Source organism: Pezoporus flaviventris, unplaced genomic scaffold (genome assembly GCF_033815535.1).
Source record: "Pezoporus flaviventris isolate CSIRO_AGI_PZ_B2104156 unplaced genomic scaffold, CSIRO_AGI_Pfla_v1 ptg000078l, whole genome shotgun sequence".
Taxonomy (NCBI): Eukaryota; Metazoa; Chordata; class Aves; order Psittaciformes; family Psittacidae; genus Pezoporus; species Pezoporus flaviventris.
Window position 1 is genome coordinate 17,897,018 of NW_026892626.1, and position 24,759 is coordinate 17,921,776.

General features: G+C 45.8%; 1 protein-coding gene across 3 annotated transcripts in view; it reads left to right on the forward strand.

Annotated features, from left to right (window-relative positions):
• Window positions 1-24,759, forward strand: part of LMF1 (lipase maturation factor 1) — a 175,298-nt gene that overhangs the window by 130,246 nt on the left and 20,293 nt on the right. For all 3 annotated transcript variants that reach the window (XM_061473468.1, XM_061473467.1, XM_061473469.1), the window contains 2 exons: window positions 20,106-20,274; window positions 23,006-23,159. In XM_061473468.1, coding sequence (XP_061329452.1) covers window positions 20,106-20,274; window positions 23,006-23,159 — 323 coding nt within the window. The remainder of the gene's footprint in view (window positions 1-20,105; window positions 20,275-23,005; window positions 23,160-24,759) is intronic.

Below are 24,759 nucleotides of genomic sequence, written 5' to 3' on the forward strand. Positions count from 1 at the left end.
AAGAAATACATCCTCTTCCTTCTTGGAGTCAGGTTACATCAACCTCCGAACATCTGGACACAGTGTCTCAGGGCTCCCAGAGGTTCTGCTGTATTAAAGGTTCATCAGCCTTTGTTCAATTCCTGGCCTTTTCCTTTCCTCATTGCCTCCTCTTGCTCCAGCATCGCTTTCAGTGTGGTTGGGCGCCCTGTGTAATTGGTATTTTATGATCAGTATGTAAAACACACCATGGAATTTTAGTTGTCTCTTGCCATAGGTAAACACAGACCCATAACCCATTGCCATTTACTGTGCTCATGGGAGAAGTCTAAAACAAAATCCACTCCTGTTTTTTCCAAGGCCTAAATTCCTTGTAAGCTACTGGTTACCAGCCTCCTGAAAGACTGAAATATAATGTTTGTTTCTTTAGGTAAAAGCTATTCCCTAGGTCACAAAAGTGCCTACTGTTGGTATGATGCCCCTTTGCTTTGAAATTCCTTTGCCTGTTCCCCAGGTTGCCCTGGCAGGCTTTAACCACCTCATCCTGCTAGTTGAAATGAAGAGTGCAGAGGTGGAAGCAAGTGGATCCTACTGCCTCCGGCCCCTGGGGTATGTTCACAGTCCAGAGCAGGAGATGCAGAAGCCATCAGCTGGCTGGGCAGGAGCTGTGGTCACCAATCCCATGGTGGTCCTTGTTCAGAAGATCATGTTGAACTACAGCATCTCATGGAAGTCGCCCCATCCCCATCCTCACATCTCTGCTCACCCCCACAGCGCCGCAAAGATCAACACCCAGAAGGAAAATGCAGCTCCAGCTTTTTGCTTGCTGCCTTTCAGGCTTAGGCCTCAAGGTTTTAAAGACTTACATATGTGTTTCACTTGATGTGCTCTGAGTATTCCCATTGAAGTTAACTAAGTGGATAAGACTTTGCGGGATTAAAGCCAAATGAGTCCTCACCCACCATGCTGGGAAGTCTTGTTGAAGTGGGTCATTGGAGGGAAAGGAGGAGCAGTCAATTCCAAACTTGCCCCTTTTATTTGATGCTTCTATTTATTTAAAGGTTATTTTTTTCTCTAAGACAGCTTTGGGGGGAGAAAAGAGAAAGAAAAAAGCCCCAGGCTGTGGCGTAACCACCACAGTCAGATGTTGTCATGGCTACTAAACAAGAAACCTCATTTATAAAAGGAGAAAAAACATATGAATGTGAAATAAGAGAAAAAAAAAGCGAGAGGAGATCTTAAAATATTAACCATGATGTAGAGAAAAATACAAACAGACACAGTTAGGAAATTCCATAAGGAATATGACTTGTTTAATATTAATCATAAAGGAAAAGATTAGGAGAGCTCCAAAGGGTGCCAAATGTAATACTCCACACACATCCACTACTGTGATAAGAGTCCTGCTGTGGTTCTCCTTGGCAGCTTAGGCAGTTGGTGCTCTTGGCTGGGCTCTGGTGGAGATGCCCTGGTCAAAGGATGCTCCAGCCTGTCTGTGACAGCTAAAATAATCTGTACTTTCATTTGTTATATCAGTAAAGTGTGACACATTAAACATACTTTGGGAAAATAATTGTGTTTGGGGATGCAAAGGGATTTCTGTGAATGGATCGAGTTAGAGGGGATCTGATTTTCCTTAAACCACAGCTGAATTGTTTTCCAGAGCTGAGGTTGCTGCAGAGAAGTGGCTGGGTGCATCCCGTATATGTGTCTCAGGTGGGCTCTGCTCCCTTGCTCCCTTCTCCTTAGGTGCATCACGCTGCTGCTCTTCTTGCCTCTGTATTGTCAACTGTCCTCTCCCGAGTTTGGAAAGCACATGGACATCCTGAAAGCAAAGCATTAGAGAAGTCCCAGATGTTCATGATGTGATCATGAGCACCTATGAGCTCACAGGCAAATGACCATTCCTTGGCCAGGGCAAGGTTGAAATAGAGAACTCTTGGGGTCTTCAGGACCAGGCTCACCCCCAAGCAGGTACCAAAGGGCTCCTTTGCAGCTCACTGTGTCCATGCAAATACCCTTTGTTGTGCTGGGCTGGCAGCACTCATCTGTTTTCTGGTGACAGTGCCCTGATGTGGCCCAGGGACCCAGCACCATGACAGCAGTGGTGCCACCACAAGACGCCAGAAAGGAGCTGCTCCGACCACAATTGCCATGAGTGAGTACTGGGAAATACCTATGTGGTGTCTTGGGTGGAAAATCCTGGGCAGAGCTGTAATTTGCTGCTTCGTTAAACTTCCCTCAGTCATGTCTGAGCTGCTCATGTATCTGTCACGCAGAGATCTCAAGGCTGAAATTGTGCGTTGGGAGATTAATGCCTTGTGGCACGTCCTGTGCTCCATGGTGTAATTTTGCAGCGGTGGGGCTAGCTGCTCACAGGCCACATTGGACCCGGCTCTCTGTTTGGCACTCACTAGTAAACATTTTGGTTTACAGAAACCTTAAGGGTTCCTTCTCACTGTCAGAAGAAATTAAGCTACAAAGCCATGCTAAAACTCCCCGTAGCAACGTTGGACTGAAGTCCATAGCATGAAGGCCCAGGATTAAGGACCTTCCTGGCACGTGGACCAGATTCTCTCCTTGCAGAACCCATCTAGCACATGTGAGCAGTGCCACTGCCCCACTCTTGGCTCACAAGAGCCTCCTGTTTGTCTCGTGCTGCTCTGCCCTGGCACTGGACGTTCACACACAAGCCACATTGCCAAAGTGCTGATCACGATGTTGATGGTGCATTAGAACTGGACCAGGGAAGCTCTCTGTGTCTTCTCCCAGCTCTTTGCTGGCCTGCAGCAGCCTGGGAGTATTCAGATCCTTCCCATCGCTGCCCCTGCAGCAGCACCAGGCAGTGCCTGGCATGTTCTGGGCTCTCTTGCCTTGTGTCTTGTTCCCCCTCTTCTATCCTGAAGATGAAAAATTTGCAGTTACATCAGTGGGTGTAACTGGAAATAAGACTTGTATTTTCTTTTTAATTTTTCTTTTTATTTCAAATCCCACGTGAAGGGGGCCTGTGGGGATGTTGGAGGGGGACCCTTCATCAGGGACTGTAGCAACAAGTAGCTTAATTTCTTCATAGCTTAATTTCTTCTGACAGTGAGAAGGACAAGGGGCAATGGGTTCCAACTTAAAGAGGGGAGATTGAGGTTGGATATAAGGAAGAAGTTCTTCACTGTGAAGGTGCTGAGGCACTGCCCAAAGAAGTTGTGAATGCCCCATCCCTGGCAGTGTTCAAGGCCAGGTTGGACAGGGCTTGGAGCACCCTGCTATAATGGAAGGTGTCCCTGCCCATGGCAGGGGGCTGGAACTGGATGAGCTTTAAGATCCCTTCCAACCCAACCCGTGGTATGATTCTATGATCTTCATGTCACGCTGGCTGTCACCTGGCTCAGAGGAGCTCATGACTCCAGTGTGCTGGATGAGGCTGTTTGAATCACAGAACCAGGCAGTGCTGCCTTTTTGCCCTCTCCCTCTGTTGACAAATGTAATTGTGCTGGTGAATAACGAGTAACCTTTTCAAACCAGCCCCGTGGCTGATGTTGATGCACTTGGGTTTTGTTGGCTGAGTCACACGCTCGCTTTGGAGCGCAGGAGCTTACACACGGACGGGCAGCTTATTTCATCCTGTGCTAGAGATTGTTTTGAGCTGGAAAACCTCAAGGCCTGTGCTGCTGTTTTCCAAGAGAGCACCTCCTCTTGATAACAGTGCAGCTGCCATTAGGTTCTTGTCAGTGCAAGGACCTATTGAAGCAGTACGGCTGCCTGGTGACAGTTCTTCCTGGAATATTCTGATACACATATATATTTTCTCTCCTCTTCCAAGGTTCATCTCATATGTAAGCGATCAGTGCAGCAGCACGAGCAGGGATCTCCTTGCAGCTGTGACCTTGGAAGTGGGTGGCATTTTCTCCTTCCTCTCCAGCATCCTCCGGGATCTACATTTCATGTGATCCCATCCGACACAGGCCAAAGCCGCGCTGGGAAAAGTCGTATGATCCTACCAGGAAATACCCACTGCACTAACCTCTTTATGGTGGAGGTCTTCAAAGCTCCTTGTAGGAGACAGGCTTCTTAGGCAGCTTTTGAAACCTCAAAGTGCCATGCGTGCAGACAGCTACCTGTGAGAGAAATGGCACAACGTTTATTCTTCTGCATATATCCCTTCAGAGTGCATTCTCTGTTCCGTCTTCCTCTGCTAAACAGACGGCTTTAGCTTCCTTTAAAGGTTTGAATTGCTGCCTAGTGCTAAACTGTACCTGCATTGAGGGTTTATTTTCGTTTTATACAGGCAAATAGATGTGCACAGGAATGCACAGATAAAACAAAAGTCTCCTCAGTGGAGCCAAAGTCATGCTGAGCATCCTGGTCCTCTGGCATTCTGTCCCTGGCTACATCAATGGGCATGACTTGGTTCTATGCAGAAGGAGCTGCTCAGGAAGGGAAAGAGCTGAAAGTTCTCCTTTATTGATCATTTCATAATTTACACCTCGTTCCCATTGTAACCTAAATTAAAGGCAAAAAAGCCTGACGCTGGAACAGAACTGCTGCAGATGGCAGCATAAAAACATGTTCTTTAACACATTCTGTGTTTTCTTAAGCATATCTGATTTTGCCCAATGTACATTTCATTTGCTATTTACTTAAATCCCCACCACTGACAGCTCGGGGATTGCTAAGCTGCCATCTGGGATGTATGCAAAATGCCTTTTCTTCCTTCTTCTTTTGGCCTTGGAAAATCTAATAAAGGTTTGTGTCCATGGGTTGGGCATGTAGAATCACAGACTGGTTTGGGTTGGAAGGGACCTTAAAGCTCATTCAGTTCCAACCCCCTGACATGGACAGGAGCACCTTCAACTAGACCAAGTTGCTTCAAACCCCATCCAACCTGGTTTTTCATATGTTAAATATACAGTGTGAGCTGGTGGGTTACAACATAGGTTTGTCACAATTTTCAACCCATTTTCTAATACACAGGAGGGAGCAGCCAGTGCTTTACTGCCTGCTCCAAAGGCTCTTCACTGACAGATGCTGATGCGTGGTACCTGTTCTGCACCTTCTTCAGGTTCCTCTTTTATTCTATCTGACCACACCATTTCTACTAAAAGTTTTACATTCAGTACTTCACTTTTTTATCCCTGAGGCTTTTGCAGCCTTTCTTTGTTGAAATCAAATGGTAACAGCCCCACATAAGGCACCAGCTTACTTTGTTTCAGTGTATTTTCACGCCACAACTGTTTTCTATTTCTCCTGAGCTTGCAGAAGCCCAGGGCTGATGCTCAGCTCCACGTCCCTACAGCTCCAAACGTGCTGCAAGAGGTTGGTTTGGTGGAAAAATCCAGGTCATCCTGGAGTTTGAAATCCACCCAGCCTTGGCTTTCAGTGATGGAGTAGCCAACCCAAGTTAAATATTTTACTGCAGATGTTGCTAAGAGCTTAGAGTTACTGAAATTATGTACTTTAATGAGGCAAAGAAAGTAGCTGCAGAAAGATATAAATCAGAGAAGCCACCAGTGTTTTCCACCGTAGAGTCATGCTGATCAGATGTGACATCCCCTTTACTTTCTCCTTGCGTTTCCCTTATGCCTGCGGATGTGGTCGTGTCCTTTCCTTTTAACTTTCAAAGGAAAAGATGAGTTTGTGTGTTGGGATTGAAACGCCAGTGAATTAGGGGAGCAGAGTCCTGATCCAGCTTTTGCAGCTGGCTGCTATGTCTGTGCAATCGGCTGAACCAAAACCTTGGATTTGGTTTTGAAAGGGATTCGTAACACAGACCCTGTTTCCCTGTGCCAGGCCTGTCTGAGATTTGAGGTACTCAGCCTGCCCATCTACATTTATTCCAAAGACCATTGTTTTCCCTATACGCTGTCTTTAATACCAATTTAATCCAAAGTTGACCAAGACCTGGATGGATACTAGGCAAAAAGTTTGCTATCAGAACAGATTTTTCCTGATGTGTTCCCTTCCTCTGATGGGGTTTGCTCTTATTTTGGCAATTGTTAGATCTGTCTAAATAGTGTAGAAAAAGTGAATTTCAAAGGAGCCTGCAGTTGACTGGATGTGGAAAGGGAATTGAAGTATTTTCGCCAGAAGTATTCTAGCATTCCTTCAATCAAGAAATATAAACAGTTCCATGTGACTTCGGGCTGATCCAGGATTTGAGAAAGCAGGCTTTAATTCACATCATTTCTTGCAGAGGGAATTTTGAAGCCACACATCTCCCAGTGAACAATATCCTGATTAGTAGAGAAAAGGATATTCTGGAAAAGGGGCTTTCGCTCTCTAGTCCTGACGCTGTTCTACTTTATTATTGATACTCTAATAATCATCTAGCATTTATTACAGTGGAGCTCTGGGCTTTGCCATGTAATTGCTGAGTTATTGATTTATGCCTGTTGACAGCCTGTTCCTATTAGGCAATTAAAACAGAATAGAGCTCAAGCAAGGGTTATTCCTGCTAGGGTGAAAAATGCTTTTGCTGAATACTTCTTTTCCTGTATATTAATATCAGGAGGTAATGCTTCCTCTGAAGGAGGAATGGCAAATGAAATGGTGTCTGTACTTGGAGCAAGTCATGACTCAAACCACTGGTTTGTCCTAGCAATGGCTTGGTCCTGTTGAAGCTGGTGAGGAAGGCTCCATGGAGCTGAACACTTGTCCTCATCCTTGGAAACTGCTGTGTTTGGGAAAACTCAAGGTGCTGGAGATGCCTAGAGAGCCATTCTTGATCCCTGCTACTGTGTAAATCTAAAGGGCTATCATTTCGCCATTTGAGTAAGTGGTCTTCTATTGTTGGGTTCTTCACACATCATTGCACAGCATCAAGATGTCTGGCAGGATCCTTCCAAAGCTTACATTGCAATAACAACCACCCCCGGTGGTTTCACGTGGACAGCACACCAGCCAGAGGCCCTGCTCCATCAGCAGCACAGGGACCACACCAGGGCCACCTGTTTCCCATGGGGACAGCCTCTGCCATGGCTGTGTGATGCCCTGGCTGCTCCCAAAGTCCTGCAGCCCACAGCACCACAGGTATTCGTCTGCATCCGCTTCCAGCAGTGCATCCAGCCAACAGCACCAGCAGCCGTGTAACTGCTCAGGTTTTTGACAGTTTTATAACCTTACATTTGCACCTTATGGAAAACTATGACAGTTAATGATTAATTGCCATGTTGGAATTTTTCTTATGATGTCTTAATATCCGAGTATGTGGCAGACCTCAGCAGAGAGGAAAAATAAAAACCTGCAACAAAATGCTCCCAGAACAACTTGCCTCGGCGAGCACTGCCCTGGCCAGCGAGCGCTGTCCAAGAGACGCGGTTATATTTAGGACTGGGTTTTAGTGCTATTTACAGGGTGTCTAGCTCAAATGTGAAGCTGGTTTCAAAGGAAGCTGTGAAACAGCTTTTCACGGGTGAGTTCTTCAATCGCTTTTCAGTAAGAAAGTTGGGTTTGATATTATAAACCAGCTGCTGGTTCTCAACCAAAACAGCCGAGAGCTCGTCATTAATCCCTGCTGCTGTTGCACGCGGAGAAGACCTTAATACTGTGCTAACAGGAAAAAAAACTGGCTTGATCATTTTTTACAGTCAGATAACTGCTTTCAGCTTATTTGCCTTTGATCTGTCTGATCTTGTGTCTGTCTGTCTCCACTGGTGACAGCCCTGGCTTTGTAGCAGCTTCACGTTGACGTGGAAGCCGCCCATTACATGTGGCTCCCTGCTGGGAGCTGGTCAGTCTGTGGTTTGGGATGCAGGGAGCGGGTGCTGCAGGGGTCCCCATAGCTTGACCCTGACATTGTTACTGCAAGAAGAAAATATTGGACACCGGATGGCACTTGTGAGTCACCTCTGCCAGCTCCGATTTCATAAATTAGGGAGTGGTTTAGGTTGGAGAGGACCTTAAAGCTCATCCAGCTCCAACCCCTGCCACAGGCAGGGACACCTTCCTCTAGACCAGGTTGCTCCAAGCCCCTGTGTCCAACCTGGCCTTGAACACTGCCAGGGATGGGGCAGCCACAGCTTCTCTGGGCACCCTGTGCCAGCGCCTCAGCACCCTCACAGGGAAGAGCTTCTGCCTGAGAGCTCATCTCAGTCTCCCCTCTGACAGGTTAAAGCCATTCCCCTTGCCCTGTCCCTACAGGACCTTGTGCAAAGCCGCTCTCCAGGTCTCTTCTAAGCCCTGTTTAGATATTGATTAGGTATTGTTCAATACTTTAGGTATTGACTTAGGTATTTGATCATGTTCCACAAACCAGAATGATGGTCTTCAAGCATCCTGGACAGGAACAATGTTCCTGGGGAAGGTGCTGGCTCTGACTCATTTAATATTTTGATGAATCCACAGATTCTGATTGGAAAAATTCCTTTCCAACCTGCTCTCCCCATAGAGGAGGCAGATGGAGGGCAGAGTCCAACATCCCTCTGGAGCACACAGCGTGGGGCTCTATCCAACATAACCCGTCTGGAGATACCGCTGAAGCAGAGCACTTCTGCTGGACCTCAACTTTACGTTTGCTATAAAAGTACTTTTAATGAGTGGGATGGAGCTGGTTAGTGAAACACTTGGACCGTTAATAGATGTAGAAATGTTTTAATGTGCTGCTTGACTTTATTGATGAAATGAGCTAATCGGAGCGAGCGCCGCTCTCGCGCCGAGTGAGGAAACCCAGGCCTGCTCTACGGGAACAATGCTCTGGTTTTCCAAGCACTCTTGTCCCAGGGATGGATCCTAAAGCATTTTGCGAGCAGCACATTTAGAGCTCTGTGCCCATGACGGAGTGTCACTGCTCCTTGGTTGCCAGGCTCCTGTGGGAATGCTGTGATGGGCTGTGGTTCCCTGGTTGTAACAACCTTCCTTGGAGTTTGGGTTGGGATCTTCTGCATCCTGCTTCTCCCGGCTTCGTTGAAAGTTCCATGGTCTCTTTTATGACCATGAGTAATCAGGAACTCAGTTTCACATCCTGTTTCAATGTCCACACGAGGCCCCATAATTATATGCTAGTGCCATTTTCTTGGGACTGAACTGGGGCCAGATCCTGATCTCACGCTGGTACAGACCAACAGGGCAGTTCACTCCAGTAGCTCTGCCTCTTCCTGCTCCACCTACTCCTGATGGTGACAGTAGTTTTGGTGGTATCCTACAAGTCTTCCGTTAATGGTTAGTGCATTACCTGCCTGCAGGGCTGGTATGAGTTAGCAGCTAGAATTCTTTCCAAGATATCCCTGTAGGAGCTCAAAAGCTGAAGGTCTCCCTCTCACATTTGTCACCTTCTTTTCATGTGCTGGCATGTTTTCCATGAAGAAACTCTATCCCAAACTTAAAGGACTCTCAGTTCTTCCTGCTTTTAAACAGCATCCTCATTTAGGAGGCCTGCCACTAAAATCAACTCTTTTTGGAGCAAATTGAAGTAAAATCAGCAAGAAATTAGCTAAAATTGATTCTCTGATGTAGGATGCTGCTGAGAAGCTTGTAGAGATTTGCTGGTCCATGGGAATGCTTTGGAGGGTTGTCTTCATGGCAGCTCCCCCCTTTAGGAATTTGCTTTTACCATCAGGGCTGGAAAGAGGTTGATATTTCAGAGCAGAGTAGCAAAAAATTCCTTCCTTCTGTAAAATTATTCTTTCATTTTATATTGGTCCAACACTTACATAAACAGTCCTTCAGCAGTTATTCAGCCTGTAAGGTATTAATGTGGAACACTGTAGCCTCTAGCAAAAGAGTCAACGGATCAAGCAACACCAAGAGGTATTTTACGTAACAAAGCTGCGGAGCAGAATAAATGTGTCAAAGTAGGTAGCTTGGAGACATATCTCGGCTCTGCAGGAGTAGGGCAGGAGGAGGCTGCTTGTGTTTCGGACCCAACGTGAGCAACAGATCCTAAATTCACACCCAGGCCTTTGGTAATCGAGTTAAACCTATAGAATTTCCTAGAATAGGGATACTTACTCCAGCGTCTTGGGTACATGATAAAGAGAAGAAATTCAGTTTAACTCTTTTGGCACTGGACTCGTCTCTCATCCCAGTATCCCAGCCTCAATCCTGAGTGTTTCAGAAGGGGCAGCCTGCACCAAGCCACCATCCATCCCTGCTTCTCATGACTGCCCATCGCTGGAGGTCAGGTGAAGTGTTGGAGCAAGAGATTTGGGAAGACAGATATATAGTTATGTAGATACATATATATATATATAAACCCCATATATATATATAAATCCCATATATATATAGCCCTCTCTCTATATATGACCCCCCAAATATATATATATAAACTCCATTTAAATACATATATATATATAAACTATAATCACTCCAGTTTCACTCTCTTGATTCCCTTTAAATTTATTTTCCATTGAAAAGCTGGAAGTTGGGCTTATCCATAGGAATGCACCACACTCAAATCCCATAATCTGTGGGAACTGCAGTAGGTGGTTCATACAGCTACAAATGAAAACGAGCATGGAGTGAAACATTTATATTGCTTCATGTTTAGATCAAGAACAAATGTCGGCTGTGTAACAGGAATGGAAAGGGGTTGGTTCCCTGTTGCTTTAGCACTGTTCTGCTTGTAACTTTAGACCAGGTACTTAGAGCAGGGATTGCAAGAGCCTGACAGTGCAGTTTGTAATGTGTCAACATGTGACCCAGTGCAAGGACAAGTTCTAGTGAGGTTTGCTGCACCACTGCATTTATGCATCTGTAGTTGGTTTATTCCTCAGTAATGATTTTATTCCTCGGTAGTTCTTTTATTGCTCAGTATTTACGTTACACGCTTATGTTATGGGGAGTTTCTATCTATGTAAGTATAAATTTATAATTTCTAATATTTATAAATACTGAGCTCTGCTTTTTAGGGATAAATCTGAGTCTCTTTTAGCCCAGTTCTTCAAGCCCCAGCTCAGGAAACAAAGGTCTGTGTATAGCATGTGAATTCTAAAATGCTTTGAATTGTAGGTAATTCTTGTGGCTCTAAAGGAATCATTTCCTATCTTCAGTCTAACTAGAGGTGCACAGCGGGTGTGTACAACTGTGCAAAGGATTTTATTTCCTTAGTGCTGTATTAAATGTGGTAATTATATGTGGGTTCTCTCCTATTATCTTGTGGGAAGGAAATACTCAGCCTTTGCCTATGAAATCATGTTCTGGTTACCAAATTTGGGCTGTTTCCTGATTCCATGATATTCCCAGTGTGCTGGGTAGGCGCTTCCACCCCTCTTGGAAACTGAGGGCTGAGCTCTCTGAGGAGTGTCCAGGTTTCCTGAGATCCATGGGGTGGTCCATGGCAGGTAAGGGATGGACAAAGGGAATTTGCTTTCTGTTGTGGGCTGTGGTTTATAAGTTGAGATCACTTCATTGACTGTGCATCCAAAAGTAAACCCAAGTAAAGCCACGTTCTTCTTTCTCATCTTCCCAGCACAAGTGACTTTGCTCCTTTTCTCCTGGTACTTCCAACAGCTTTCTGAATCAATGTGGGATTCAAAAAAACATTTTATCCACTAAACCAGAGCAAGTGGACAGAGGTAATTATTTTTTGTATGTATTTCCCTGCACTAAACAGCTCTGCAAAGCAGAGATTAAATCCTCACGCAAATATTGAATCAAGAAGTTAACAAGAGATTAAATTAATAGTAGGGGGAAATTAAATGTTCTTGCTGTTGTTGTTTAATGGGAGATTTTTGCCCGTGCCTACAATAACTTCTGGGAAAAACTACATCTATTTTTCAAACTGAAACCAGATGGGGGAATGATAGCCTGCTTTTCTTTGTGGGAGGCTGTGTTTTCGTGGTACACAAGTAACTGGAGGCACATTAAACAAATTTGGCTTTTGAGCCTTGTCCTTCCTATCTCTTTAGGGAAGGACCAGCTTTAGGTGTTCCGAGTTTCAGCTTGTCCTGAGAGTAGGAGATTCTTTGGGGATGGGGCTGCAGGTTTCAGGAGAGTGGAATTAACCACTTAACCAAAACCAAAGCAGTGGATCCCTATTTGGTATTTTCCTTCTAAAGCTCCATCCCAGGCACAGATGGCACAGAGACTGTGGGCGATGAGGTGTCCCCAGCGCAGCCGGTAGCGCTTGTGCTCTCAGTTCCAGTGGCACCATCTGCCTCCATCCACCTTTCACCCAGCCTGGCTGCTGGATACCTAGAGGAAAACCAGGCAGAGGAGCGAGGAGTGATGCTGGGGGACAGAGCAAATAGAGGTGGGTGATGGCAAAGCTCCCCTTCCCTCAGTATCACGCGTACCACCAGGATTTGCCTTCCTCTGCTCAAATGCATGGCCTGGTCAGGTCATTCCGAACTCCTACTTCTCTCTGGTTCCCAGGAGAAGCTGAGCAGCCTGTTGTGCCTTTGCTTAACCATAGGAGGTAAGTCTGACGCAGGCATTTCTCTCAGCTGGGATCCTTGCCCTTAGCCCTGTGTGGAGTAGCACTGTTGTAACACGTTGGATGGAAAGGGATGGGGACTGAATGGTCCTGCCAGTTCCATATGCCACCTGGTAGCTTCAGAGGGCACAGCACACACATTCTTGAGTGCTGGCATTGGCTCCTCCTCACATCTGCTGCTTTATAACAATCCATAAATCCATCTTAACAGACTGATTTCCTCTTTCCTTGGTGACATGCGAAGTCACATTGAGGAGCATTCTTAGCAGCAGGTCCATCAGGAGGAGGTGGTCTTTGCTGTCTTGAGCTCTGGGGATCTGCAGTGAGAAGATCTATGAGGGACCCAGGTATGGCAGCTCTGACAGCACACAGATAAGCTGAGCTCTTTCTTCTCCAGCTTTCACTAGCACAGAGTAAGTGGTTGTTTCTTTGGGGTGCAAGAAGCAGATTTACTTTGGAGTTTTCTACATCCTATTTTTTTTGGTAATTCATCACTTTGTTCAGTGCTTTACCTTGAAATGATTAATGCCTTTTTTGTAAGAGTCATCACTAAAAGAGTCACATCTCCTGTGGCTGTTGGTATAATTAATACCAGTAACAAAGCAGGATGACCTCAGCCACGAGCAGGGGGAGAGCTGGAGAGTACTTTGCTAAGTTAGACCTTTTCAAATCATCTGAGCCTAAGCAAATCTGTCCTCGGGCTGTTAAAGAGCTGCTTGTTGAAACCCTGTCAGCATTAGTGATTATCTTTGAGAATTCATAGAACATGGGTGAAGTAATGAAAGAGCAGAGAAGAGCTAATAAAGTACCTGTCCTCTAAAGAGAGAGAAAAAAGGAAGAGCCAGGACACTACAGAGCCATTACTGGAAAAATACTGGGAAAAATAATGATGAAACAGTCCATTTCTAAATACCTCCAAAACCAAGGGGGATAACTACAGCCCCCATGGTTTTGCCAAGAGCTGACTGTGTAAAAACAGTCTTCTTTCCTTCACTGACAAGATGGGGGGCATGAATAGAGGATACCAAATATATGCTTTTACTGAGGCTTTTGAAAGTGTTTGACATAATATCTCATAAACAAAGAAAATAGAAAAATAAGAAAATAGGGTCTATAAGAAGTAGGAAGTACTGTCTAGGGGAGAAAAAGGGTTGGAAAGTCTATTTGGCATTTATCGATGGTTGCTGTCAGAGGGAAGGATTTATCAAGGGAGATTGCTTGGGGTCTATCTAGGGACACTAAGGGTTTTCATTAATGATGTCTAATATCAATAGGTCACGCTCAGGTAGGGGATATTGGTGCACATGATGAGTGTTCAGAATGTTCAAGTCAGCAGAGCTGCATCATTGCAGAAAGGACAAATGTCCTACTGGAATATATAAATGCTTTGTGCTCGGGGTATATAAATCCTTCCGGCTCTCTGCCACTGGTAAAGGCTAAAAACTGTTGCTTGGTTTTGGGTGTTCTCTGCAGAAAAGATATGTCCCAGGTGGAGACAATCCAGAGGATGGAGAGGCTAAGCAGAGCTGTAACAACTGGATTCACAAGGCACGGTTGGACCAACCGGGTTCATGTAATCCGGCCTTCAAGGCCAGGTTGGACGGGACTTGGAGCAACCTTGCTCTAGTGGAAGGTGTCCCTGCCCATGGCAGGGGGTTGGAACAGGACGAGCTTTAAGGTCCCTTCCAACAGAAACCAGTCTGGGATTCTGTGAACCCAAAAGAGAACAGTGGGAGGGAAGAGGCAGTGGGCAAAGGGCAGTTTTCACCTCTGTGAAAGGCTATTGCAGGTAGAAGAGAACAGTCTTGGATGCCAGTGAGCAGAGAAGGGGTCATGGGATTGAATACTGTCAAGGGAGAGTCAGGCTACATATGAGGAATAATGTAAAGGTAGGGAAGCAGGCCCAGGAAGGCCATGGACTTGGCTCCATCACTCGGCAAGGCTTCTGGGAAGAGTTTAGACAAACACACTACGGTGCATGTAGAGACATCTCTACCTTGGGGCAGCAGGAAGGACTTCTTGAGGTCTCTTCCATCCCTCTGCAGCTATGTTTTTATCTTTAAATGAATTATAGCTCTTCCAGGCAGCCCAATTTTGGCTCTTCTGTTCCAATGGGCTAATAGCAGAAAGCTCCAGTGCTGCGTGGTGACAGTGTCCCCGTGCTTAGATGGAGGAGCTGGTGAGCTCCAACCAGCCCTTGACTGTGTTTAAGAGTTTACAGCCCGTTGTTGTTCCTTCTGGACAAATATACAGTCTGCTACCCAGAATATGAGCTTCTCCTACCTACTGTAAGGTTGTAACAATCTGTGATTGAAAAAAATCAACCCCAGCTAACAAAGAAGTCAAACTTGTAAAAAAGTTATGGGTGTAGGTGCCCATTTTCTGACAGAGGGGTTTGGGAACGGTGCAGGGGACAGAAATGTAAGGAATAATTGTTTTTGGGCCTAGAACCAGGAAAACTACTTTTCCAAATTAATCCAGGGAGAGCCATGAATCCACAGTATTTCATATCACACTTCATAAAACTCCAGTCATAATCCATAAAACTGACATTATTAGATTAAAAACCTCAGTTCCTCCTATAAGGAGCTCGCTCATTAGACATGCTGTAGTTTTATAACCTTAAAGTTCCTACCCAATTACCATGATTAATACTGTGCTTTAATAAAAGATTTTTTAAAATCACCACAGGGGTTGATACCATCTGTTTGTTATAATTGTGCATTTAAATATTATCCAGCAAGAAAAAAGACAGTAAACACAAATCAAAACCAAGGTAGGGAGGGTGCAGCCCATCCATGGCAATAGAGGTTGGGATGGTGATGGAGATGCAGAGATACAGTTAGATTATAATCGTGGTAGGAGTGCGGAAGGGTGAAGCCTGGCATGGTGCAGAGGGAGAAATTACTGTGAGATGGGTGCAAGCAGCTCTTCTTCCTCATGCAGCAGATGGGCAAGGAGCAGCAATGCTCTCCGTGTGCTGCCAGGCCAGCTCATGAAGGGCTTTGGCATCCTTGTCCCCAAACGTGGGTGCAGAGGAGGTCCAGCACCCACATGGATGAAATATGACTTCAAGGAGTTTATCTTTTTACCCCAAATCACCAGCATCAGGCATTCACCCCCTTCAGTTCCCAGGGCAGGAGGTGAGCAGAGATCTCTGCCTGACAGTCATAGAATCAGGGAATGGTTTGGGTTGGAAGGGACCTTAAAGCTCATCCAGCTCCAACCCCTGCCATGGGCAGGGACACCTTCCACTGGAGCAGCTTGCTCCAAGCCCCATCCAACCTGGCTCATCCAACATGAGAAATTCATGTTAAGTTAAACTTCCCGCCAGGAACCAGCGCGGCTCCAGGGCAGGGAGAGCAGGAAGACACCGAAGCTTAGGTGATTTCATGAGAAAAGGAAGGATTTAGGTAAATGTGCTCTGCCTGCCAAGGCAAATACTAGTTTGAATTGCAAAGGATCCACTAACCTCGGGGGATGCTGCGCTCGCAGGAGCAGCGCTGCAGAAGACACCAGTTGCTCTGATGACAAAGCTTCACAGAATGATAGAATCATACAGGTTGGAAAAGACCTTTAAGATCAAGTCCGACCATTACCCTGGCGCTGGCTGGACACGTCGATGAAATAACATACACCTCCTGCAGAAACTGCCTCAAAACTGTTTGCAAGGAGGCACCCGTTTGAAAAATCATCTGTTTTCCTGTTAATTGACTTGGAAATGGGAGTTCCTTTGAGGTTTGTTTTTGCAAAGGAGGGCTCCTGATGCTCAGCCCCCCTCAAGCAGGGTATAATATTAACCTGGGTTTAACTGTGGTGCCGGGCAGTGACTGCTGTGAGCATCCAAACTCAGAATAACTCAGGCTAAAACCGTGTCAGGTTCATGATTCCACACACAGACCAGAAAACTCCAAACTCGTATTATTTTTGAATCCCCTGATTTTTTCAGGGCTGGTGGAAATCAGATCTCTTGCTTCTGGCTTCCAGGCAATAAAGAGAGGTGAATCACTGCAGAAAAAACCTCCCATGGACCACCCAGTCGCTCCGTATGAAGCTGCTAAGCGAGCCTCAGCAGAAGTGGCAAAGTGCAGAACTGTTTTCTTAATAGCACTGCAATTGCACGAGGCAAATTGCATCAGAAAAGGAGCAGAGTTTCCTAACAAAGCAGCTAAGTGAGAAGTGTGTTAATGAACACAGCCTGATTAATATGCATTGAACTGAATCACGTTCAGGTCAAAGGGGGAGGACCAAACCTCGGGTGTAACATGTCCAAGGTCCTAACTCGTATGTAATTCAGATTTAAATACTTTTCTTCTCCTCATAATTGTGGATAATTATCCAACTCAAGCTAAAGAAGTCATTAGTTTTTAACTAAACAATAGTTAAGACTATTGTTACTTGCTGTAATAGGTCAGATCTCTCCTTTTCTTAAGATCATGTGACTAAAGGGTCCTGCTGGGCTTTGGAACTTGTAACCTACAAACACCACCATGCTTAAAAAAATTGGTGCCAATCATATAAAATATGAAATCACACATTTTTAACCTTTATTTCTTGCCATTTTTAATGAGAAAACATTCATCTTTTTAACAGAACGCTTGCTGAAAGTCCATGTGCTATTGATGTTTGCACTGTGGATAGTAGGAAAGCCAGGGGACCAGCGTTTGGACACACAGGTATTGCAGGGGCAACTTGCAATTAAGACATTGCATTTGTAATTGGGAGATTTAGGGTTTAGTTCAGGTTCTGCTGGAAGACTCCTTATGAGTTGTTTTAAGGTGATATCTCCAGAGAGTGCTGATGAAATGAGAATTAGTTGCCAAAATTCTTCCATTCGCTGCCTATAACACAGCTGTGATACATCCTAATCTTGATCTTTGTCCGATGTGTTTACATTTACTTGTTTTCAGGACAGGAATTGTCCTCTTAACCATCTGGTTTGGCAAGTCCAAGCTAAACAGGTCCACACTGCAGTTGGAGCCTCCTTGAGTTATTGTGAGTCTTACAAAATGCTCAGAACAACCCCCAAGTAATGCCCAAAAGCCCTTGAAAGCAAATACATGTCCTGCTTGTGAAATAGGGTGCTGGGCTCATCTCTTTGTTCCCACCCATACAGTTGGCATGCTATGGAGACCTTGTTCCCAAACAAGCCCCAGGAGAGGTTGGAGACCTCTGAGTGAGGTCAAGACACCTCTCTAAAAGCCCTGAAGAAATATGGAAGAAATATATTGCAGCATTCCCAGGCATCCCAGGATCTAGGCAAAGATCTGCTGATGTATGGTCCATCTTGTGTTATAGGACCTTTTACCATGACAGTGGCTACATTACACAGTAGGGTTGATAACTACTGGTACCTGTCTGAGCTTTCGTCATCCTAGCCAGAGGAGAGCTTTGCAGGTTCCATGAGTTTTCCTCTTTGCTTGGGATGTAGATTTTTGGTGTTAATTGTGGGGTTTTTGTTTGTGTCTGTTGGAGAAGGCAGCTCCAGCTCCAGACGTGTGCTTTGCCATGGGAGTGGGAAGTTTGTGATGGTTTCCAGCTCCTAAGGAGTATTCTTATGTTTGACTTGAGTTGGCTCTTCAAGGCAGCTGGGTTTCATCCAGAAACCCACTGTCCTCAGGTGCAACATGGGCTGGAGGGGCTGGAGAACTTCAGCTCTGCCTCTTGGTTCTGTGGTTAGTGCTTCAGCTTCTGCATCTCCTCAGGGCTTCTAAAAGCTTCATTGCTTGTTCACAAGAGGAGGGGCTGAGGTTGGTCTGCGTGGTCCACACTGCAGCTCCTCAGCCTGCTGCGGGATGCTGGGGGTGTTGTGGGTTCACACATTTGGTCTTGCACCATCTTGAAAGTCTCTGTTGGCCACATGCACTGAAGCTGTGAGCAGACAGCTCACAGGAGGATGAAATTCAGCTGTGTGAATGGAGAAGCGTTCTTTAAATAGGGTAATAGTGGTGGTGCCACTTGAAGTTACAGCTTTCAACCCTGCTGGAAGGTGAGGAAGTTCTCATTAGCTGGTCTGAAGGCTGAAATGTAAATGACTGTTATATCAGGGCATTATTTTCTGACTTGTAATACATTAAGTCAGCTTTATAACCTTCATATTTTATGGATAAGATGGTGAGGCTACTTCCTTTTCCTTCCTTTTTTCTGCCTCTTTTGTTTTAACGTGTCTGAGGAGCAGCTACTTAATTAGGGCTGAATCCTAAGTAATGTGCCTAATGGGACAAGAATCCAAATCAGCTTCAAAACTCAAATAGCCCTGAAGAGGCATCAGCTGCTTTTCAGTTCTTGTCTTTTGTGTGTGGATTCCCAGATACTGTTTTATGCCAACACTAAATCATTCCTAACATGTTCCTTTGTGACTGCTTGTGGTGGGCAGCCCCAGGGAAACCCAGGTGTTGTGTCTTCACAGTCAGTGCCCTGGGGTTGGCTTCACTTAACACCTTTCCCTGGCACTGCAGCAAGTTCCCAACATCCATTCTGCATCGGGTGCAAGCCTCAGTGTCAGCGAGGTTGAGCTGGCAGTGCTCCCTTCTCACATGAAACATGGCAAGCGCGAATGTGACACCGCGGCAGCGAAGATAAATGTGGCGTTAAAACACAGCAGGAGGGGAGGTAGGTCTGGTTGAGCATGAGAAATGTTAGCGTGTACAAGTTCATGGTGAGACCCATCTGATCTCCTCCGTACGGTCCTTGTCAGCACCCAGAAAGATTGATGGGACCTTGCTGGGGTGGAGGGCATGGCTGCTGGGATGGGCAGGCAGGGAGAGGAGAGCAGAGCGGTTTGGCGTGCTTTAAAGTGGAAAACTGGAGAGGGGATGTGACTGTACGAATAAAACAGGGGTCTGCGAGCAGGTAAAATACTGGCTTGGGAAAATATGGGTAAATATAGACTGGGCTTGGATAAATTTAGGCTAGAAAAGTAGAAATTAAAACCAGCACTTGTGAGGAAGCAGAAACTGCTCTGTATGTTTGGGTTTATATGAAGCTCTAATGAAAGGCTCTGCTGGGGGGTTGGCATGTACCTGAGCAGGGTTTACCTGCACCTTCCCTGTGGCTGATGTATGAATGTGGTGAGGAAGTGACATCTCACACCTGCAAAATGAAACCATGGGCCGTGAGGATGTGATTTATGATCAAGACTAGGCAAGCAGTGCCCAAAGACTGATGAGCCTGATGTTCATTAGGACTTGCTGAGGAATGGCAAGAAGGTTCCTCATATTTCTCAAGTCATTGTAAGAGTAAGACAAAAAATAACCTGTGCCTTCAAAAGGCCCTTCCCAGTGTGTACAGGTGCTTATGGAGACTCAGAGCTTCAGATTTTTCCACTTCCTCTGCCTTACACATGCAAGACAATCTCAGTGGCCAACAAAAGCCAAAATTCTTTTTAAAGGCCTCTTAAAAATCCACATTTTCATATTTAATGCAGCTCTTTAATTAGAAGTTCCAGTATTTCCTCCTGAAGGGGTTCAGGAATGTTGCTGTCACAGATACATTGGCATAAGCAGGAAGCAGACGATTCCCAAGGGCTGACCTGCTGTGTCACACTGTACCCTGGCTGAGCTTCCTCCTGCTGAAAGTGGGGTACATTTGTGCTGGAGCCTGGGCAGAGAGGGAAAGGTTTGCCATCACTGCTGCAGTCGTGGAACAGCAGCAAAGTATGTGCTAAGGTGCTAAAATCCATCCGACAGTTCTCTCACAGCACTTTTCTCTTGTCATTTGAGCTGATGCAACACCCTCTGCTGTTTTCTTTCCCATGTAGGTGCTTCTTATCATCAGTGGAAACCTGAGTTTCCTCAACTGGCTAACCATGGTGCCCAGCATCGCCTGCTTCGACGACATCAGCCTGGGGTTCCTCTTCAGCTCCAGGGTGAAAGAGCGTGTGGTGCAGATACAGAGCAAAGAGGCAGCCAAGGAGAAGCTTCCCCTGGGTGAGTTATTCCCGAGCAAAGGCATTTTACAAGGGCATGAAGGGACAGAACAAGCGTTTTAAACTGACAGAGGGGAGATTGAGATGAGCTCTTAGGCAGAAGCTCTTCCCTGTGAGGGTGCTGAGGCGCTGGCACAGGGTGCCCAAGAAGCTGTGGCTGCCCCATCCCTGGCAGTGTTCAAGGCCAGGTTGGACACAGGGGCTTGGAGCAAGCTGCTCTGGTGGAAGGGATCCCTGCCCGTGGCAGGGGTTGGAGCTGGAGGAGCTTTAAGATCCCTTCCAATCCTAAACAAGTCTGTGACTCTGTGATTTGAAGTCAAGGGTGAAGCCCCCAGTGCAGTTTGAGGTGAGGATTTTGTGTTAGAAGTTGGGTGCAGAAGCAGCTCTCACATTTGCTCTCCTCTCTGCCCCATGGCACGGTGGCCCCATGACCCACCTGCCCTCCTGCCTTTTGCACCCATGGGTGCTAGGGCTGCACGAACACCTTGCTTCCCTGGTTAAGTAACTGGACATGAGGTTGGTCTTCTAGAAAGAAATCAATTGTTGATCCATTGTGGGTCCAGTAACTGTTTTGCTAACAGGAAGAGAGCCCTGTCTGCTGGGAATATGGAAAAGCAAATACAATGGGGTGTGTAACTGAAGGAAAGGGATCGATGTGGCCAGTGTTTCCTCTGAAGGGAGTTTTCAAGCAGCCCTGTTCCAGAAGATCCCCTGCACAAGCAGCACTGGGATATTTTTCATGGGGCTGCATACCAGATGTAGACTTGTGTTTGTAGCAGTTTTATAAACCACGTATAAGCAACAAATTGCCTCTCATATCAACAACAATCACAGATGCTCATTTTTAAATATACCAAACATCTGTCAGAAGAATGAAAAATATCAACAGGAGACAGCATCTGTCTCTAGTCCTTTCTCGTCTACCAAGAAACACGGGTTATTAACCAGGAGCTTTAGTTCCAGCAAGGCTAATGCAGTTTCATTAAGCTTTCTGTCTCTTATCTTACATATTTTGCTGGAAGAAATCTATACCAGCTTTCTCCCCCCCCAGTAGCTTTACTTTAGAGGCTGGAATGCCTAAAGCTTTCCTACCAGCTCTGGTTTTGCATCCAGTCCCAAACAACACTCAAGTTTCACTTTCCTTTCTGGAGGAGAAGCCAAAGGGCAGCTCTTTGGTTTGGCACTTGGTGAGTCACCGTGAGGGGGAGGTAGATCCTTTTTATTGAGGAACTTGCTCCTTTTCTGTGATGTTCTCCAGAAAACACCTTAACTGAGTCAAGGTGGCCAAGCAAGGAGAACCATCAATACTTGTCTCTGGAGGGTTGAGGTGTCCCTTCTGGGTTTTACAAAGGGGTAATCCATAAGTAAAGGACAGGGTATCTGTAATGTTCTGGGTAGAATTGGATTTCTTCATATTTTTTATTCATATTTTATATTCATATTTTATTATTCATATTTTTAATTCATATTTTTCCTGCTAACAAAGCAGAGGATATTGAGCTGGTGCTGATGGCAAGAGACTTAGAGGAGCCCTCACCCCTGGGTCACCAGAGCAGAAGACAGGAAGGTATCCAGTCATGCCCTACTTGTGACCTGATTTTACAAGGCTTTGGCTACATCCTTGAAGTGTCTGTGTGTAATTCCTAAAGGGACCTCCAATTCCCATTGCTAGTGCTCTGCTCCTGCCTGCTCTAAGCAGATCCCATTAGCTCATGTCCCCAGGTTTTGCTTCATTCTTGCCGTGTAGATCATTTGTGACTCCAAGGGCATGATGATGACAATCACCAGCTGCTGAAGGACAGTCATGGCCATGCACAGTCCATGTCTGTGTCTGTACCTGTTCTTTAATTACAGGTTAAGAAGTTCAGCCCATCTAAAGACAAAAAAATGCCCAACAGCCTTACAGAGCTCCCACAGCAGCACAGGGGGCGAGTGGAAGCATCTCAGTGAGCTCCTTCCAAATCACATGTTCTCCAGAAATGTTCTCAGACTAAACAATTATTAATAGCTTCTGAGAGAGGTTCAAATAAACATCCCTCTCCTGCAGAGATAAGGGGGAAGCTCCATGCAATTGCTTTGAATCTGATCCTTTGGCTGTTGATGTTAAATAAATCTAAAATGGCCATAAGGGTAGGAACCCCTCCGAGGTCACATCTGCTTATTTGTCTGATTGCAGTCAGTGTCTCCTTAGACTGAAATCCAGCACAGCCGTGTGCTGCTCCTGCAAACCCAATACCAAAGTGCTGGTGCGTAGATAAGCAATAGAGACTTTACAAAAGGAAAATGAGGTTTGAATGGAGGTAGTGAGCAAGAAGGAGGAACATGCAAGAAATAATGTGGGTGGTGAGAGTTTGGGGCAGCCATGGGGAGCTGGAGTCTCTCCATACACAGCTTACAAACCAGGAGGGCAATTCTGAGCAAGGTGCAAGTGCCAGCTGTGTTTTTTCCCTGTATAAAAGCACTGTTTAATGTGACATTTTAGACATTTTTCTTTTCAGCCCTTTCTCAGACTATTTAGAGAAAGGCAGATCTTGGGAGCGATTGTGTATGGCCCTTGGCAAGGTCAGGTTGATTACAGTGGAGTGTTTGTCAGCCCCAGCCTGAGAGCAGGTGTAAGTACCCAGGCAGGGTCCTGGCCACCATAGGGGGGTCATTTAGGGGAGTTGGGGGAGCAGAACCCGTTGCTGGCAGTGAAATCATCTTCTTCTGATCTGCTTCTGTGTCCCAAACAGGCTGCTATATCCGCAAAGTGGTGAACATCTCCTTCGGCCTCCTCATTGCTTATCTCAGCATCCCAGTTGTCCTAAACCTGCTCAACTCCAGACAAGTGATGAACACATCATTCAACCCTCTCAGGATAGTGAATACCTACGGAGCTTTCGGGAGGTACATGCACATCATTTTGCTTTGCTCCTCTCTCCAGGATACTCCAACAGCCAATGTGTGTGCCTTAAGCGTACACAGAAATCCTTCCAGTAGCCAACAGACTTGGAATATCTGTTTATGGGAGAGAAGGAGAGAAGGAGCAGGTTTCTTTCCCACCGAATTATCATTTATTTTCTTTGAGCTACGCTTAGTTACCTCATTATATTGATGTAGCAAATGTAATAGTGGTATGAAAATATCCATAGGAGGGTTCAGCCAGTGGATAGTGTTCACCGTCACCAGCCAGCTTTATTTATGGTGAGCTTCTCTTCCCCTGCTCACATTTGTTCTCCCTCATGTAAATAGTCACACAAGCTATTGAGTAGCAGGTTTTAGGCCAACAAGAGGAAGTGCTTTTTCCAACGAGTGACTTGGGGAATTCATATCCAGGAAACTGTGGAGACAAAAGTATAAATGGCCTCAAAAAAGACCAAGACAGATTGAGGGGACAGGTCCAGCAGCAGTGTGGCTGCTGCCTTCTGAGACATCTTCCTTAAGTCTTCCAGTGCCTAAAGGGGCTGCAGGAAACCTGGAGAGGGGCTTTGGACAAGGGCCTGTAGGGACAGGCCAAGGGGAATGGCTTTAACCTGCCAGAGGGGAGACTGAGATGAGCTCTTAGGCAGAAGCTCTTCCCTGTGAGGGTGCTGAGGCGCTGGCACAGGGTGCCCAGAGAAGCTGTGGCTGCCCCATCCCTGGCAGTGTTCAAGGCCAGGTTGGACACAGGGGCTTGGAGCAAGCTGCTCTAGTGGAAGGTGTCCCTGCCCGTGTCAGGGGTTGGAGCTGGATGAGCTTTAAGGTCCCTTCCAACCCAAATCATTCCATGATTCTATGAAACATGGCTTCACCAGAACAGCTTGTCCCAGGGACAGCAACAGGGCCAGTCTTCTTTGCATGGACCTCTGGCTTGGCCACCACCATGGTGGCCATGGAGTGTTCCTCAGAGGTCTGAGCTGGTGGGATGGCAGCTCATGGGTTAGTGGTCTCTGGACAAGGTCCCAAAGGAGATGCCAATAGTAATTAAATAGGATTTCTAAGCAAGTTGGCTGTTGGGAGGATTGGCTGAGCAGGTGGTGAAGGGGAGGAGCAGGTCTCACTGTGAGCACTGAAGATGCAGAGGACACCTTGAAGCCCATCAAATTAATATGATGTTTTCCCCCATTTTTCAAATAGCAGAAATTTCTGTGGAAAGAAAAAAGTTAGGAAAAACACAGGATTAAAAATATCATGCTTAATATAGTAAAAATAAGCACTAGTTGTGGAAAATGCTGAAGTTTCCTCTTCTTTTGGGAGAAAAGAAGAAATAACCCCTGAACCTCTTTGAAGGCTGGAGTGGTGAAGCTACGGGAGATTGTTTTCTTTGGGTTGTTGTTCTTTTTCTTCTTCAGTCTATGGTTTCTGTTTCAACAGTTACCAGAACCTAAAGAGCATGTGATGAAATGCTGCTGTAATATGTTTGTAATTCCAGCCTATGTAAACCAATAAAAAGAGGATTGCAGCTTATAATGAATATACGATTATGTGAAACTTGACATATTTTGAATCACACAGTAGGAACATACTT